The sequence below is a fragment of the Megascapheus bottae genome, chromosome 23 (assembly GCF_031878675.1).
Source record: "Megascapheus bottae isolate mThoBot1 chromosome 23, mThoBot2.hap1, whole genome shotgun sequence".
Classification (NCBI taxonomy): Eukaryota; Metazoa; Chordata; class Mammalia; order Rodentia; family Geomyidae; genus Megascapheus; species Megascapheus bottae.
Window position 1 is genome coordinate 13,451,601 of NC_143531.1, and position 19,984 is coordinate 13,471,584.

Consider the following 19,984-nt stretch of genomic DNA (forward strand, 5'->3'; position numbering starts at 1 on the left):
TTATTTAAAGAACTATTTTATCTTAGTGTCCAAATGTAGAACCTCTTATGTAAAAGAAAAATGGTTCACAGTTCTAGATTGTTTGTATAGGAGTTTCGCTTGCTGGCCTGAAAGCAGTGCTTAATATATTGTGCTCAATGACTAGTGATTAAATAACTATTCTTTTTTTCTTTGGCTTTTACCATTTATGCTAGGCTCTGTTTTGACAAAATCACTTCTTTTCCATTGATGAGCAAAATAAAGGGAGCCTTCCCTGAATTATGCATTAACTAGCCAACTCTTTAAAAATATATTTTAAAATGCAAAAATATAAATTTAAAATTTTAGAAGTGCCAAAGGAAATGATTTACGAACACAAGTTGGGAATAGTGGTGCTTGCTTATAATCCTAGCACTACAGAGGCAAAGGCAAGAAGGAGAACAAAAAGCTTGAGCCCAGTCTGGGCTACAGAATAAGCTTGAAGCTAGCCTGGTTACACCGTAAGACACTTAAATGACATGTACCTGTACCTTACGTACAACATTCATTCTTAACTATATTTCTATTTTTAAAAACCTGATTTAAAAAGTTACACACACACACACACACACACACACACACCCCTAAAAGTTCAGGAGTCTGAAAACCCTCTAAAATCATGAAAGGGTCATGCATTGCAGATAATAAACCCTTCTCTTCAGGAAGTAGCTCTTTTTCTGTAAGTCACAGAGCACTGAGCAAAATGTACACTGTAAATCATGGTTATCTTCTCTCATTAACCTAAGAGCACAGTGAACAGCCTGAGTGTCAATAGAAATTATACTAAGTGCTACAAAGTAGGTTTTCCTGTGTTCATGCCTAATTGATTATTGGTGATCTTCTCCCCCAGTGTATTAAGTATCTGGGTCAGAATAAATTATTTCCATTATTATTCCACCTAAATCCTTAGAGTAGAAGTCTTCTAAATGAGACAAGTCTATGCAGAAGAGAAAAAGGTTCTACAAAGATATGTGATATTCTCAAATGCCACAGCCCCAGTTTTTACTGACCCTGACAGAAACTTAACAGGCAGTAATTTAAATGATATTGAGACTTTTCTTTTTAATGAGTGGAGGAATAGGATTGAAACAAAAAGCAAAGCGTTATTGATCTAAATATTTCAACACATGCCTTTCCCTTCAGAACATTTGATTCCAAATAGTTATTGGTTATATTTCAAGCCCTTCTCTTCTGTTATTCATAGCTAAAGTGAAAGTAAGAATATTGAAGAGATTTAGCAACAGTCACTCATGTTGGATTGTGTTTTATAGAGTGAGGATAGCAGAAAACCCTTCCAGCAGCTGGGGAAGAAATTGGTTTCTGAAACTCCATGGGGCTTCTCCTCTCTCCTCTTGGCCTCTTTCCATCTTCTTGAAGAGGAAGGTATTTTGATTTAAAATTTTTTCATGCAGGACTTTCGGGAAAAAGAGGGCAACAAGCCTTCCTTGGCACTCCTTGCTGAGTCAAAAACAGGCAGGGACAAGCTTGGCCTAGAGGAGGTTTCTCGTGCTTTCTTGCCAGCCTCGTTTATTAGAAGCTCCATGATGAAATCATTGAGCAAATGTTCAAGGCACACTTTATAGGCCAGTATAATGGATGATTAAATCTTTAACAGGAATACTTAAAATAGGGTGAGTCTGCATACCTTCCTCAGATTTATTTACATATGCACACACACACACACATATATATATATATACAGAATATTATATATCCTAAACTCCAAACTGTTAATGAACACATTTTTATTCTGATAGTAAAGAGGAACCAATAGTGTAACAGCTTTGCTTTGTCTTTGATAGGGCCTGGTTTTAATCCTCTTTTGGACTGAAGAGAAGCCATCAGATATAATCAGAAGTTTGTGGTGAAGCTGGTAAAATTATGATGATGATGATGATGATGATGATGATGATGATGATGTGAAAATGCCAGTATTTATAAATAAAAACTTATCAAGTATAAATGCCATCTCAGAGAGAGCAAGTTTGGCATATAGTACATGGTTTCCCATATGGAGAAGGAAGAAGGAAGAAGGCCAAAGGGAGTGGTGAGTGGGGATTTAGTGGAATTTAGATATTCTCCTTCAGAGAGTGAGAAAGACAAGAGACAGAGACAGAAAGACGTGAGAGAACAAATGCAGTAAAACATTACTGTCAAATCTACATGGTGGTATTTGGTGTCTGTGACCTCAATTTTCTGTTTGGAAGAATGGGAAGACTTGTAGAGCCAAGTAAAAGTCTTCTCAGCTGTATGAAAGCAGCATCCACAGCACAGCAAGGGAATGTTCTCTGAGTTCTACAAATGATCTTTTTGTGTATCTAAAGCCCAGCAGTTACTAGAAAGCTCACGCGTAGAAAGAAGGATTGCTCCTCAGGTGGCGGTGCTGCTCTGAGGTGAATAGATCATGAGAGCATTAACTTTATCAGTAGGTCGATCCATTGATGAGTTCATATTAAATAGGTTATTGGGAGAAGGCACTTGGCTGACAGAAGGTTACTGAGGGCATGCCTTTGAAGGGCAGGACTCTTTGTCCACTTCCTGTCTCTTAGCAGTCCCTGCCTCCACTGGCTGGTGTGTGTGGGGGTGGAGTGGGATGTGGTGGGGTAGTGGCTCACACTTTTCACCTTAACTTCTCAAAAGGCGGAGATCTGAGGATGGCAGATTAAAGCCACACAGCGCAGGAAATTAATCACCAAACAGCTAGAAGTAAAACTTTGACTCAAGTGGGTAGAGTGCTAGCCTTCAACATAAAAGCTCAGGGACAGTGCCTAGGCTCTGAGTTCAAGCCCCAGGCCTTCCTCTCCCATAGTATTTTGCTATGTTGTTTCAGCTTTGCTTCAAGCCAACTCAGTTGTTTTTGTTTTTGTTCTGTCACACTCATGAAAAGATTAACATGCTTGCTCATTAGTATCCAGGCACACTAACTCAGAGATGCTAGGAGAAATGATTCAGATACCACAATGTCACTTTGAAATTACGAAGCATCTGCTAACAATTAGGAAAGGTACACGTCTGTAAAATAGCCAGTGCACACAGGCCATTCCAGGCCATGCATCTAATACAGCTTTTGAGTAGTAAAGTACGCAAAGGCGTCAGGTTAAAATCCACTTGGCACTTACTTCATTGGTATCAGTGGTCCTTAAAAGGAGGGAACATTGGATAATGCCTACAGACATTTTGTTAGCATGGTTGTTGAAATGTTCATGAGGAGAGGTCAGAGCTGCTGCTAACTATCTTGGTATGCATCAGATGCCTTCCCACAACAAAGAATTTTCTGGCTAATGGTGAAGAGTTTGAAACTCTGATGTGGGCACATGTGCCATGTGTCCCTTTCTGCCTCAGGTGGCACAGGTGCTCAGTAAATTACCACAGAAAAGGAAGCACAACTGACAAATCTTCCAGACAAGAGAGAAGAGAGAGCAGCCTTTTACTGTGCCTACATTTTGGTGTGAAACATCATTAGAAACCCCTCTGTAAACTCAAAGATTTATGACTATCCTTCATGGGAGCTAGACTAGAGAAAAGCTTCTGGAGAAGAAATAATTCATGCTGGTCTCTTCTTTCTCTCCTCCTATCCTTCTGATTAAGCATTTCTAAAACAAATAATACTATGTATAAATGGCCAGTACACTTACTGTCTTAGTGAATGGGCCTAAGGAAGAAGGACAGTTGATATTCTGTAATATTCCTTTGCCTCTTCTGGGGCTTAAACTCAGGGCCTGGACACTGTCCTTGGGCTTTCTCAAGGCTAGTGCTCTACCACTTAAGCCACAGCATCACTTCTAGTTTTTTGTTATATGTATGTGGTACTGACGAATCGAACCCTGGGCTTTGTGTATGATAGGCAAGCACTCTACCACTAGGCCACACTCCTGGTCTAGGCTGTAATCTCTCAATCACACTTTCTAATAATGTGATTGGATGTTTCATGAATGTATGCCAATTGGATGATATAATGCAGCTCTACATAAAGTTTAATAATCAACAATCTCCTTCATTTTTGTATTTTGACTTACTTCACTTTATTTTTTTATTTATTTATTTTTTTGCCAGTCCTGGGCTTGAGCTCAGGGCCTCAGCACTGTCCTTGGACTTTCTCAAGGCTAGAGCTCTACCACTTGAGCCTCAGCACCACTTCCGGCTTTTTTCTACATGTGGTACCGAGGAATTGAATCTGGGTCTTCATGCATGCTAGGCAAGCACTTTAACCACTAGGCCAAACTCCCGGCCCCGACTTACTTCACTTTAAATACTTTATATACTCTTTCCCACTAAATTTAACACTTGTTCACATAGAAGCAATCGGGCAAGGATATCTAATTAACATTAAGTTGTTTCATTTCTAAATTGTTATGGACCGTGGGATAGGATTGTTTTTCAGTCAGTAGAATCACTATGTGAAGACCCATGAAGAAGCCCATAAATTTACCACAGAGTTAATGCTATGTTAGCACCAAGAACTGCCACTAGCCACAAAACACAAGAGCAATAGAAGGTAACAATTCATAAAAATACCATAATTTATACTTTTTATAAAGGGCTAGTACAAACAAACAAAACCTATTTATCTCTTCATATTAGTTTTTAAGTACTCATAATCCATCTATGTCAATATTGATAATGTGATTTTTCAATTATTATCACAGTTTGACAGACACAGAAACGCAATGTTTACGTATGATTTCTAGACACGTGTGCTTTAAAAAGTGCCAGATGTCATGGCATTTGTCTGCCAAGCTATTCACTTCCTTACTTGCCAGAATTTTCAGTATTGGTGATGTATTTCACCACTGCCTTTTTCATGTTTTGTCTCCTTATCTCCCTGTCAACAGCAAGTCCATACAATCTACGGAAGAGGGGCAGTCAACAATGATCTGTTTGTATGATAAGCAAATTGCTAGTCATTTGAGAAAGGACAATTAATTTCTTTCAGAGTTTCTGTTCCCTTATAGGCTTTGTACATTTAAAAAAAATTTTTTTTTTGCCAGTCCTGGGGCTTGAACTCAGGGCCTAGGGGCTGGCCTTGAGCTTTCTCAAGTCTGGTGCTCTACCACGTAAGCAACTTCTGTGTATGTGGTCCTGAGGAATCAACCCCAGGGCTTTGTGCATGCTAGGCAAGCACTCTACCACTAGGCCACACTCTGAGACCTGCTAGAATTTTTTATTTAGTGAAGTTGTTATGAACACTAAAAGATAACGTATCAGACCTAAGTACATGCTTTCCCCCTCTTTAGTGGTACTCCCTTTCCTCAGGCAAGAGCTCATTTTCTCATCCCACAAGCTGAATGACTGTAGGGATGGTTCATTTTAGGTGCCAACTTGAGAGGAGGAAGTGATACCTGGAGAGCTGGTAGGGTATTATTTCTGTGTGTGTCTGTGAGGGTGCATCTAGACTGACATGTAAGTTAGTGGAATGAGGGGAAGTTCTGCCCTCAGTGTGTGTAGACTTCCTCCAATCAGCCAGGGCTTGAAGCAGAACAAAAATGCAAAGAGAGGCTTCTTTGATCTCTTTCTCCAGACCTCAAACACTCCTCTTCTCCTGTCCTTGGCATATCAAAACTCCAGGTTCTCTACTCTTTGGACTCCAGGACTTAACATTTGCAACCAACCTCCACCCTCACCCCAACTGGGTTTCTTCAGCCTTTGGTTCTGGTCTCAGAATTATATAATCAGCTTCACTGGTTTTGAGGCTACTGGACTTGGAATGTACATTGCTAACATCTGGAAAGTCATTAGGGGCCAGCTTCTGCAGACTTCGGACATTGTGAATTTACCTGCCTAAATACTTTTAACAGGAATAGCACCTTTCATTTCACAACTGGAACTAAAAGACTTACAATGAAAATATGACCAATGGGGGAGGGGAATGGGGACAAAAACATGAGAAGGAGTATCAATGTCTGAGAAGTAATGCATCTTCTATCTGGCAAATATAACTGTAACCCCTCTATTAATTACAATTTAAAAATCTCAAAAAAGAAAATATGACCAGTGAGACCCTCATGCTATTAGTACATTTCACTCGAAAGATACAGAATGGTATCAGAATAATTTTTTTTTTCAGTTAGAATAAAGATAAGGAACTAGAGAGACTTGGGCTTGGAAAGGGAAGAAACAAACATGAGACTAGCAAAACCAAAGATAAATTCCCTTCCATTAGAATTTTGGCAAGGGCCAGATTTGTTGAGCATCTGCTTATAAAAATAAGCCAACAAAAAACTGAGCTCAGAAGTATGTTTTATCCCCAGGGGCATGTATACCAAGATGAAACAATATTGGTAACTTTTTTGTCTAAGATGTGAATTACTGAATGAATAAAAACTGTGTAACTAAATTGTATTGTTAACTAATTTACCCGTAACATAAATGAAACCAAGTAACCAATTATCAAAATCAAAAGTCAAACCAACTTAGAAAAAAATATTCTCAATTTAGTCAATGAATAAAAAGGAATCTCAAGATGAAGAAGTTGTTTATATGCCATAGTTCATTCCAACAGAGACCAATGCCTACATATAACTTCTCAGACTGTGGCCTTTGGGTACTTAAACGTTTTCTATAGGCCACTTGTGTATATTTCCTCACTTGGCCTCTAAAAGACTTTATGTAGAGCATAATATTCAAATTTCTGTATTTTACACTCTAGAACAATGATTTTCAGAAGTCTTGGTTAGCCTATTCCATGCCTTCATAGCTTTTCCTATTGTCTGGACCTGAATTCATGATCTTACATAATATAGCATATAGTTCATAAATTCAGTCATCTGTTTTATTTCTCACTAAATCTCTACAGAGCCTAAATAAAGCGTTTGCTTCAAATACTCATTAATGTTTCAGAGATCACAGGGTAAAAAAAAATCTTTAAGATGACAGGGAAATAGTAAAAAGTTTCTTAGTTGTTGTTGGAAATATCTATGCTAAGTGGGCCTGGAAACAGTTTTAGAATTCGTTACTTCTCATTTTTCAAGATGCCTTCTTCTCATAAGCTGACATTTTGGAGCACTGTCCTTGAGCTTTCTCGAGGCTAGAGCTCTACCATTTGAGCCATAGCACCACTTCCAGCTTTTTCTGTGTAGGTGGTACTGGGGAATCAAACTGAAGACTTCATGCATGCTAGGCAAATGCTCTACCTAGTGGCCCCCCCAAAAGTTGTCACTTTTAAAAGTTAGGGGCAAGGCTGACTATACTAATGTAAAGTACATGCTTGGTTTGGCTCCCAGGGAACAGAATCTTCCAGAATTCACCTAGCAGGATGGATTCCTTGACTTACTTTGACCTGGGGATAGGACTTCTTGTTCTTTTCACTAGACGCGCCTGGAAGTCCGCCATGCGAGGGGCCTTCACAAACGTAACGGAAACGAAATCCTCTCTGCAAAGGTGAAGACAGACCCAGTGAGTTGAAGAAATGCATACTAGAAACAATAGTGATGAAAATTATACACAAATGTATCACATTCAGGTGTAATAGATAAGACACAGAAAACACAGCCGACTGTAAAAGGTAACTGGACAGAATGGTTTTCCCTCAATGAGTGTGAACTGCTATTTGTGTACTGAGCTGTGACTGAGAAGCCACACAGCCGAGCCTGAGGGAGCTCTCCCATAGGGAGAGGTTCAAATTCATGTTTGAACCTCTGGATGTGATGCATTATGGCCTGTCTGAATTGAAACTCTCTCATCTCAAATTGCTGCTGCTAAGCCCTGAACTCTGGTTGATTGGTACAAGTTCTTCTTCTCTATTTGTAACTCAGAGGCATTCCTTTCTCTTCTCTGCAGGAGTATTTTTTTTTTCAATATCCTGTCATCTGCTACACCAGGCACCTGATGAGCTGCTTGTCATTCCAAGGATAAGGTCTTTCATTTTTGAGGTATGGATGTAATTGAGCTCAAGCTTGAAGACTAACTGGCTTGAAGGAATTCAAAACTAGATAGTTCTTTATTTATCAATCTGATGTAGGAATTTTACAGATGTTAGTAGCCAATGAAATTAACTACATGAACCATTATGAACCAATCAATATCAAAGTGCTATGTTTTATTTCACACACTCTCTCTCTCTCTCTCTCTCTCTCTCTCTGGACAATTATACCAGACTATCTTTTAAGGTCTATTCTAGTTCTAACCAAATTACTTATTTGAAGCTAACTTAATTATAATCCAGTTATATAATAATGCATATGTATAAAGAATATTGCAAAACAATTATGCAAATGAAGGGAGCTCCTCATATTAAGGATGCTTCTGTATTTAATGTCATAATGATGCCAATGTCTGATAGTACACATAGTTTACAATTAAATCATCACTTAATTGAATGTTGTTTCTTTTTTGACCCCTGGGTGAAAAGAACAATATGCCAACATAGTCTGAAGAAACAACCTCGCCTTCCATTTATTTTTATTTTTGCCAGTCCTGGGCTTGAGCTCAGGGCCTGAGCACTGTCCTTGGACTTTCTCAAGGCTAGAGCTCTACCACTTGAGCCTCAGCACCACTCTGGCTTTTTTGTATGTATGTGGTACCGAGGAATCGAACCCGGGCCTTTGTGCATGCTAGGCAAGCACTCTACCACTAGGCCAAACTCCCGGCCCCTCACTTTCCATTTATTTCTAGTGTGGGCTAGACTTCAATGATCAGCATTAGATCACTAGACCATCAGGAACATCCCATAACCACTAATTGTTGATGAGGGGTTTCTCAAATACCTACAGAACCCCCAGAAGACACAAAGATTCTGTTTAATAGCTTTGAGCTCACACACAAATGTAAAGCTTTTGCTATCTTAGTTGTTGCTATATCTCATTAGGCCTGGTAAGGGCTTTATCTTTGAGTTGGCCCAGTGAAATGAACTCATTTAAATCTTCAGGAAGCATCTGTGACTGTCCCTGTATTCTCTAAGGACTTCCTGATTTCCAACAAAGATTGGTCCTAAAACAGTTTTTTGTTTTTTTAACTTGATGAAAAAGGCCTGAGGTCAGTTCCCCAGTGTGAGAAAGCTCTTCAAGCACAGATCTGCAGTATGGGTGAAACTCTTTTTATTTTTTTTTAAAGACCTAAACCACTACATAAGTTTCCTTGGGAGACACAGAAACTGAATGTCACATGATCTTGATGAAGGTAAAATTGGAAAAGCAATTCTTCTGTTTTGCTTTTCACAAAATTCAAACTAAAAAAAGATTTCAGTTACAAAGTCAGCCCCATCTCTTTTGTAAGCAATGACTGTTAGTTTATTTTTAACAGTTCAGTGAAATTTCCAAGAATATGGAAAAAAACAGCAGCATGTACAAGAGCCAGCTTGCAGCAAACGCTATCAAAATGGAGACTTAGTTGACTGAAAATCAACTCAAACATGCTTTAGTTGTAAAACAGTCTCAATATGCAACAGATGGACTACATGAAAGAATATTCTATGATGTATCTCTCTCAGGGCTGGGGAAATATGTGCCAAATGCCAAAAAGGCCCCTAAGAAAAAGGGCATTTTTTTCCTAACTTAAAAAAATTAATACCAAATTCCTTTGCAGCAGTTGGAAAAATACACACATATATAGTTTTACATCTTATGGAGACTGGTGTTAAACTAAAAGTAAACAGGCATGACTTAAATAGGTTATAAAACAGTGGGCATTAGTTATTACAATATTTTTTCTTTTCTTTTTTTTCTTTTGCCAGTCCTGGGCCTTGAACTCAGGGCCTGGGCACTGTCCTTGGACTTTCTCAAGGCCAGAGCTCTACCACTTGAGCCACAGCACCACTTCCGGCTTTTTTCTATGTATGTGATACCCAGGACTTGAACCCAGGTCTTCATGCATGCTAGGCAAGCACTCTTACTTCGAGACCAAACTCCTGGTTCAATTATTGCATTCTTATTGGTTGAATTTTCATCTAATACTCTACACGAAGTCATTTTGATTCTGAGGTCAAATCCTTTTTTCAAGATGCAAAGTGTGGATTGCATTTCTGATTTGAATTTTCCTGTGATTAAAAGCTCCCCAATCTACAGCCATTCATCTCAGAAACTCCACTGCTTAAAATGAGTCACCATCCCCAAAGGCATGGGTACATCTCTCCAGTCAGAAAGTCTGACTTAAAGACAGCCATGTCACTTTTGCTATGGCACACATCAAAATAAGACCAGCTTGGGAAATGAACACATTGTTTTACTCACACTAAGTTGTTTTTTTTTTTTTAATGTGTTCACACATAATGAATTCAGCTTTGAATTCTTGAATGACAATTAATCCTTCAGGTAAATCATAAATGTCAGTTCTTCATTAGGACTTTTTAGGCCTAGGATAAAGACTTGCTTGTTAAAATTCTTATTACGGTATGTTTATACAAAAAATACCCACTGTACTTAAAAAAATACATGTGTAGATACATTTTAGTTGATTTATCAGTTTCATGGATATTTACAAGCTAGGGAATTTCTCCAGATGCCAGATTACTGCATAGAGAATTTCAGGGGACAAAACTTCATGAGGAAGGTCTTTGAATCAGCGACTTCATGAGAGATATCCCTGCTGCGGAGATGGACATGGAAATGAAGTAAAGGAAAGGGAAGTCAGGACGTGCCTTCGAGCTTTTCGTGAGTAGTTATCAGTGATAAGAGTCTCACAGACTCTGATGCCTAGGCTGTCTTCCAACAGAGATCGTCAGATCTCAGCCTCTTGTGTAGCTAGGATTATGGCGTGAGTCACCAGTATCTGTCTTGACCATTTCAATTCTGAGCTATAGTCTCCAGAATCCAGTGGAAATCCTTGCTCTGGGAAGACTGAGCCTAACGCTAATATCAGAAGGAAGATTATTCAACTACAAACACACCTAAGTATTTGTAGTGTCTTAGGTGATATAGTCCACCAAACAGAAAATACTGGAGTAAGGAAGGAGGAAGGTCAGGAAGTCATAGGTATATGTGGGCTTGACAGATGGATAAAGCTCAGTGAACAGGGGCTGAATGCATATATATTTCCTTTGAAAAGAAAATGAGTGGAAATAACCTATCTTTCCTGGGAGTGGCTGATGAGCTAAGCTGGGAGAGATAACAGAATAACCAAGGATCTAACTAACAGAAGCTTCACAGAATAAGGCTCAAGACCATCTGAAGAATGACTAAGAAATGTAAAGTAGATGAATTATGTAATATGGTAGTCTGATGATCACTCAGATAAGTTATTTCCTTCATAAAATTAATTTACTATTATTCAAAGTTGGAAACAATACTTTGCAATGTATAGGGAATCCAAAAATGCAAAAACAAGCAAAAAACACAACTCCCACCCCTTTAAACTTCTTACCTGTTTAGGTTGTTCTAATATTTGAAGGTATGGGCCATCTAAAACAAAACAACAAAGAAATCAAAAGAAACTGTGAGGATTCTCAAATTCATTTTTTTTAAAAAGGTAAAAAATTGAAAATATGTAGTTAAATGGGAGTTTCAAATCAATTTTCCAGTTCAAGTTCCACAAGGATAGAATCCCTTTTTCCTCCTCTGAAATATGAAATTTACTCTTGTTCTAACAATAGCTTTCTTTACAAGTGTTGAGTACCACAACAAATCAGTGCTGCTTGCGAACTGCTCAGACACTACAGGCTTGATGGCTGGGGTAAGAATTAATACCAATAGCCTTCGCTCTCAACAAAGCATTTTGAGGACAACAAAAATACCAGCAATGAGCAGCAAGCACTTCCTGAGTATTATGACATTTTCCTTTGTCTTCACATCAGTAAGACAGAAACCTTCATTCCCCAAAGAGAATGCACCCTGTGTTAGATTAAGAGGAATGGAGATAGTCACCTACAACAAGGGAGACACAGATAAAGAGCCCAAGCTACCTGCTTCTCCGTTCCTGTTCTTTTCCCTTACAGAGTCAAGTAAATATCATCTTTATGATCTAACTGGTTTGTTCATCTTGTCTGCTAATAATTTCACCTGGTCTTTTTTTTTTTATCAAGTCATCGCCTTTTACATTTCTGTAAAATATTCATATTGTGCTACTAGATGAAGATTATAGCACACACAATGGAAACTAAATTAATAAAAATTAAATTTACAGCAAGTATAAATAGTACAAGGACTTTTTTGTTTTTTTTTTTTTTTTTTTTGCCAGTCCTGGGCTTGAGCTCAGGGCCTGAGCACTGTCCTTGGACTTTCTCAAGGCTAGAGCTCTACCACTTGAGCCTCAGCACCACTTCTGGCTTTTTTCTATGTATGTGGTACTGTGGAATCGAACCCGGACCTTCGTGTATGCTATGCAAGCACTCTACCACTAGGCCAAACTCCCGGCCCAAGTAGTACAAGGATTTTTAAAACAAAGTCCTGCAAATAATTGAAGTGAACACAAGTACATGCCAATTCATTATTGTAAAAACATAAAGAAAATGAGATAGTCAATGTAAAGCCCACCAATGTCTGACTTAAAAATTCAAAGGAAGGGCCGGGAGTTTGGCCTAGTGGTTAAAGTGCTTGCCTAGCATGCATGAAGACCCGGGTTCGATTCCTCGGTACCACATATATAGAAAAAAGCCGGAAGTGGTGCTGAGGCTCAAGTGGTAGAGCTCTAGCCTTGAGAAAGTCCAAGGACAGTGCTCAGGCCCTGAGCTCAAGCCCAGGACTGGCAAAAAAAAAAAAAAAAAAAAAAAAATTCAAAGGAAAATCAGGAACTCTGACAGTATAAATATAAATACATTTACTATGAGGAAGTTGTTAGGCACATTATTTGGTTTTCATGTCAACTGTACCATAACCCACAGCTCTGAAATAAAGAAAGACACTGGGTAGTCCTTTTTATTTTTTTAACTTAAGATGTCTGTACTAAAAATATTTTAAAAGAATGTAGTTCTTCCCATTTGAATCATCACTGTTTTCTAGCTCACTAGAACTTACTTTAGGTAGATAATTTGTGAAGAAAAGATAAAACTTCAGGTTAGAATTTAAAATAAACAGTAAGTTAAAATAGAATTTTATCACTTCAGTATCATGGTGAGCCAAGATAAATTAGAGAACAACAGGAAACTAAGTTAAAATTATTTCCTCTTATTCAAAAACTTTACCAGCAGGCCAGTTGGAAAGTGGCTGAATTTAAAATGAAACACAGAAGAGAAAGGAAAAAATAGAGCATCAGTGATCAAGTAACAATACAGTTAGTTGCATTTTTTTTCTGTATAAAAATACATCCTTAGACTCAAAGGAACATAGGCCCAATAGTCTCCCTCATTTGTCATAATCAGTAGAAACCTTGGGCTTTCCTAGCAGAGATTTACAATAGAAAAAAATCTAGGACACTAGGCCAAATAGTACAACACTAAACGTAAGGACCTCCAGGATAAGGAAACAAAAGCCATATAATGAGTGATTGTTGTCCTTAATGTACTATGTTATCTCTCATCTCTTTTGCCATCCCTTGGCTATCTCATATTGTTACAATATTTCACCTTGTTATCTGATATATTTTATATGTGCTTAATTGGTTATTTGAAATTGGATAGGGAAGGGGGGAAATCAAGATAAGCGGGGGGGAGGGTGGGAGGGAAATGGGCACCATGTCATGAGAAAGAGTATCAGTGTTTGTGAAGTTATGCACCTTTTATCTGGTGAATATAATATAACCCTTCAATTAATCACAATAAAAAATCTTTAATAAAAAAATCAATCCTTAAGCATTCTTTTTTGGGAGAAAGTACTAGGGTTTGAATTTAAGGACTCAAATTTGCTCAGCTGGTACTCTAACAGTTGAACCATAACTCCAGCCAGGCATTTTGCTAATCAATTGGAAATGAAGTCCCATGAACATTTTTTCCTGGGCTGATTTTCAGCTATGATCCTCACATCTCAGCCTTCTGAGGAGCTGAGATTATGGGTGTGTGCTGTGTCAAGCCATCTATGGACATTGTGTGTGTGTGTGTGTGTGTGTGTGTGTGTGTGTGTGTGTGTGTGTGTGCTTGAACTCAGGGCCTGAGCACTGTCCCTGAGTTTCCTTTGGCTCAAGGCAAGCATTCTATCACTTGAGCTACAGCTCAACTTCCAGCTCTTTCTCAGTAGTTTAATGGAGATAAGATTCTGACAGACATTCTTGCCTGGGTTAACTACACAGATCTCAGGCTTCTGAGTAACTAGGATTACAGGCATGAGCCACCAGTGCATAGCTCATCTTAGGACATTTTAAACTACTTTTAGATAAGTAACTGCAATATTAAAATTGAAAAAAATCTAATTAAAATTTTTGATTTTGCTAAGAATATATATATATATATGCATAGCATGTCTGACAATGTAACAGCAACGTTTCATTCAGCATTCTAAAGAAATACACCAAGAACATATTTTTGTAATGGAAGCAATATGTGGATAAAACGATATTAGAAAATGCAAGGGAGTAGAAAAAATATTGATAGTAAACCTCTATTTTTTATTTTTCCTAACTCTTCTAGAAATACTTGTGGCTTGGGTACCATATTTTTTTCCTGTAGGATTTAAGTATGTAAAATTTCTCATGAAACATCTCTGGCAAAAAAGATATTCAAGAGGCTCACTTTCTTTTGGTCCCATGTCTGTGCTATGAAAATGATATTTCACTATGCAGAGAATTAACTTAAGGCATATCATCTATATTCTATATCATACTTGTGTTCAAATCATCACACATCTGCTATTGGTCTTATATGCCAACAAATATGAGAGAAATCCACATGAAAATTACACTTCAATGGTGGTTGAGACAACCTCCTTATTTTCTTAGATCTAGAATCAAACATCCCATATATCTTGGTGTATATAAACTAGTCTATGGCATGACCACTTTTAGTGGAGATTACAAGTAGAAAATAAGATGTTTAGGTACACTTTTAAAAGTTTTTCTAATGATATGGTAAGATATTTCTTACAAGATGCAGCTCTGACCGCAGAATATTTACTGAGATGATTCTTCTGATAATCTTAATTCTATGCCCTGCCCATAAAGCTTAAAGAAAAAAGAAACATGCATAGAAACAAAATTGACCTCAGGATCCTGTTTGGTATCCACCAGGTATAAGATAGAAAAAAGTATGTATTTCCTGTGGGTGGAACCGAGTTCTTACTTTATTATTATTATTTTTCAAAAAAGCATGAATATTAACAAAAGTGCTTGGAACCCCACACTTAAAAGAAAGTTCACAGGAAGGCTGGGAGGTGGCCTAGTGGTACAGTGCTTGCCTAGCATGCACGAAGACTGGGGTTTGATTTCTTGGTACCACATACATAGAAAAGGCTGGAAGTGGTGTTGTGGTTCAAGTGGTAGAGCTCTAGCCTTGAGAAAGTTTGAGGACAGTGCTCAGACCCTGAGTTCAAACCCCTGGACTGGCAAAAAAAAAAAAGTTCACAGGAAACACAAATGCCCCTAAGCATTGATTTATAAACAGGAAGATGACCCAGGGCTCTCACTGGGCAGTGTTCACACGCCTCAGATAAACGTTAGCCCGGGCTGTGTGGGCAGGGCAGAAAGGCCACTGTGATGACCTGCGGCTGCTGAAGGTGGACTGTGGCAGTGTCTCCCCTCCCCGGAACTCTGGAAACACTAACCACAGTAGTAAGTGGAGAACAACCTTCTGCTGTCAGCGATGAAAAGTAAGTGCTAGCAAAGCCACAGCTCATTCTAAATGAGAATTAGAATAGGAGGGAAAGTCTCCCATGAAACAGGCAAGGAAATCCACAGTGAACTAAATACCCACTGTCAACTTCGACTCTGGTTTAGACACAATCTCTGCATGCTGCCTCCATTGTTCTGTTAAGCTCCACTGGTGAGGCAATCAGTGCTATCGTGCCAAGCTAATCTAATCAATTGAAAAAGAAGCTAAATAAGTTTGATTTTTGATGTAAGATTAAGCAACCCAGGGATTCAAACACTTAACAGTGTGGTGTTGAAGAATTACCACGGATTTTTTTTTAATCTTATTGGTCAGAATGCAAAGTTAAAAGCATTTATTTATTTATTTGTTTATTTTGTACTGGAATTGATCTGTTGCTTGAGCCATGCTGCCAGCTCTTTTTTGCTTTTGTTATTTTTCAGATTGGCTTTCACTTTTTCCTGGGGTTTTGAACCATAATCCTCCTACCCAGGCTTCCTGCTTAACTGGAATTATAGGAGTGAACCACCATATCCAGCTTGTCTATTCAGATCTGTTGGGTGAGATAGAGTGTCACTAACTTGGGGCTGGTCTCAAACCAAGATTCTGCCAGTCTCCAGCTATTGAGTAGCTAGGATTACAGGTGTGTACTACCACACTCATTACACAATGGTCTTTTTTTTAAGGTGATATTGATGATTTTTTTTTCCTACATGGTTGGTCTGGTGCCTAGTATATTGGCTAGCCCATAACAGAACTTCAGATAAATGTTTTTAGAACAGAGCTAAGAAGTTCAGGCTGTTTGGTATGGGCATGGAACAAAGCAGAGAGGAATTTAGAAAGAGCTCAGAGGTGGTACAACTGGAAACAAAAGAAAATACTACCTTGAATAAAGAACTTCCTACGGCTTCATCTACCAGACATTAATAGAAAGGATGAGGGGGATAGAATATTTTTTTTGTTGTTCAAGTACTTTTGAAGAAAGTATTCTGAAAGATGTACATCACTGAAGTTCTAGAAAAGATTATTGGCAAATCCCGAGTATTTTAGAAAAACTTGACAGCAAAACAAGAGGACAAAGGGATGGTTTGCTTACCTGTTGACAGTGGCATGTCCGGTGGGAATAACTCTGTGCTAAACATTGTGTGAGGTAAAGTATTCAAATGAAAGATCTGCAAAGGAGAATTAAAGTCTCTTAGTCACTGCTTTTACATCATACTAAAAACAAAAATTCAGAACCCTAAAAACTAGTCACAAGAAGGAAAACTAGTATTTGTTTTGAGATCAAGATAAACCCTGTAAATAGGATTCCTGAAATTAAGATTTTAAAGTCCCCCTGGGAGACTTAGTTAAGTTTCATGTACACAGGGTTTATGTTAGGAGAGGCTTGGAGACAATCAACTAGGTGTTAAGAAACGAAGAGCAAAGGCCCAGACAGTGTGCTTGCTAACATACCTTCAAAGACAACTATAAACTCATCACAGTGAATGATTAGGAAATACGAAGTGAATGTATGATTTGAGGTACATACTTTCTTATATACATATAAAAAAGAGTCCTAGGAATCAACCACTTATTTATTTTTTTTTGGTGGTAAATATATCCTTAGCCTGGACCTTCCAGATTATGTAACTAGCCTCAAGGCCTTCAGACATATAATTGACAGTCCACAGAGCAGATAACTGAGCACTGATCTCATTTATTTATATTTTCAGTTCTATTTTCCTACCATGTTGCAAAATACCTGGAACTTAGTGGTGGTGGTGTTAGGTTAAATAGTGGCCTCCTAAAATGTGGATAGCCTGGTACTCAGGATTTAGGAATACTACTTGATATAGCAAAGAGAGTTTTTCATATGCTATTAAGGTAAAGCTACTAAAGGGAGAATTATTCCAGATTCCCTAATCCTAGAGAGATGGGATAAGAGAGACTTAGGAACTCAGAGTGATAATGGAAGTAAGAGGTTGGGTTTACAGCCAAAGACTTCAGGCAGCTCTATAAATTCAAAGAAGCAAGAGATGAAAGCAGTCCAGACAGCACCCTGATCTACAGTTCTGGCATCTAGACCACAAGAGGATGAATTTGTGTGGTTAATAAGTTCCAAGTTTGTAGTAATTTGTTATAGGGCATGAAAATAGGACAGACATAATAAATATTATTCCCAAATATTTTTCCCATTTAGCTCCTCTAGAACTTTATATTCATATTTCTGATCTTACCATTTCTTTTCTTTTTCATTTTTTGGAGGGGAGGGGCTGGTCATGGGGCTTGAACTCTGGGCCTGGGTATTGTTCCTGGGCTATTCAGCTCAAGGCTAGTGCTCTACCACTTGAGCCACAGAACCACTTTCATTTTCCTTTTTATTTTTATACACTAGAATGTGTGCTAGAAGCCAGGTTACTATGTTTAAAATATACTATATTTTTTAATAATCAACATTACAACTTGGCCCCTTGTCTTTATTACTAAATTACTGGAGGTTCTCGGTCCCTTAAGAACCTCCTATGTCTAGTAAAATCAACAAGGGGCTGGATATCAGTGGCTCACGCCTGTAATCCAAGCTACTCAGAGGGCTGAGATCTGAAGATCAAGGTTTGAATCCTATCCAGGCAGAAAAATCCCTAAGCCTCTTATCTTCATTTAACCAATGAGAAGCCTTAAATGGAGTTGTGGGTCAAGTGTTAAAATAAAAACTTTAAGTGGAAGAGTTAAGCAAAAACATGAGGACCTTAGTTCAAATCCAAGACAAGAGGTTACAATACTTCAAGGACTTTTCAAAAAATGGAAATTTCAGAACACACCCCACCCCTGTCACTGATGAGCAAAAATGGGCCACATAAGAAACTTTCAAAATGAATGTCTACAGCAGGTTTTCCTCTGGTGTGGCATAAAGGGCCATCTCTATTTGATAAAGATTTCCTGTGTGTATACAGCAAAGCATGGTTTAAAACCAAACAGAAGCAGTCCTCATATTGGTTAGAGTTGGCCTTTAAATGGTTAGAAATAGTATATTAAAAGTGAAAGGTAAAACAGAGGGTTTTGATACTAAGTCTTGCACCCTGCAATCAAAGAAAGCGTCCCTAGGTTAATCCAGTATCACCATTTTTATAACAAAATTGCAAAGTGGCATTATAATGTCAGTAATGTATATTCATTCTTTTCAAGTCAACCAGAATATTATACACTTTTTATGCTTTTTCTCACTCATTTATTTTATTTTATTTTTTGTGCCAGTCATGGGATTGAATCTAAGGTCTGGGTCCTGTTCCTGAGCTACCTTGTTCGAAGCTAGGATTCTACCATTTGAACCCCAGCTGGAGATGAATCTCAAGACTTGTCTTCCCAGATTAGCTTTGAACCACGATCCTTCGATCTCAGCTTCCTGAATAGTTAGTATTACAGATATGAGCCACCGGTGACAGGCTTCTTGTTTTAGTTGTAGCAACATCAGATTCCTCAATTTTTTTTTTTAATTTTAGCTTTCTCTGGGGATAGGGAGTGGGAAGGGTCTGGATGAGGTTTTTATATGAATACATTTGATAATTCTGTCATTTTACATGGTGCCTACCAAAATTTAAATGCAAAATGATAATAATGAACAAGTGTTCATTATCATAATTGGACTGGGGTGTCTGGGTAGGTCATATTCCCTTTCACTGACAGGCCTAGCAAAATACATCCTTCAAATCTCACCTTACCTAGACTTCTTTTGGGAAGTCTTTCCTAACTCAGCTCTTCCTCTTCCAGGTAGCAACTAGCAATTTCTCTCAACGTTTTATATAGGCCACTACTACAGCTTTGACCATCAAATAGAAAAATTATGTTTCTGCCTCTTCAACTTAAAAAGCAGCATCCTGAAATTAGAGGCTTTGTGCCACCATTCTGGACCCCTACCAAGCTTCTGTTCTGGTACCTAATCATGCTAACGATGAAACAGCTATGGAATGACATCTTGTCTGTATTATTATATTCCAACTGTAATTACTTTGAAAACTGCTTTCTAGTGGTTCTCAGAATACATGCATATAGAGAAGAAGAAAAAGAAACAAAATGTCCACTGCCAACATGGATTTGTTAGGCTAGCCAACATTTCCATAGACTTGGAATTTTTTTTTTAGGTAAAAAGCTAGGAAGAGCTGAGTTCCAACCAATGACTCAAACTCATACTCCAGGCTACTCAGGAAAATCAAAGTTCAAAGCTAGCTCAGACTAGAAGAGTCTGCAAAACTTTATCTCTAACCAGAAAAAAATATTGGGCTGGAGTCATTACGCAAACAGTGGAGCACTAGACCAACAAACAATCTGAATGGGCTTGAGTTTAAGCCCAAATACTCAAGGGGAGGAGAAAAAACCCTAGCAGGAAAAAGG

At 38.2% G+C, this 19,984-nt stretch overlaps 1 protein-coding gene across 1 annotated transcript in view; it reads right to left on the bottom strand.

Annotated features, from left to right (window-relative positions):
* The window catches only part of Nfkb1 (nuclear factor kappa B subunit 1), a 90,568-nt gene that overhangs the window by 69,577 nt on the left and 1,007 nt on the right, over positions 1–19,984 (bottom strand). The window contains exons 2-4 of the mRNA XM_090356747.1: positions 16,713–16,788; positions 11,311–11,348; positions 7,289–7,387 (exon numbers count right to left, since the gene is read on the bottom strand). Of these exons, the coding sequence (XP_090212873.1) occupies positions 7,289–7,387; positions 11,311–11,348; positions 16,713–16,788 (213 nt within the window). The remainder of the gene's footprint in view (positions 1–7,288; positions 7,388–11,310; positions 11,349–16,712; positions 16,789–19,984) is intronic.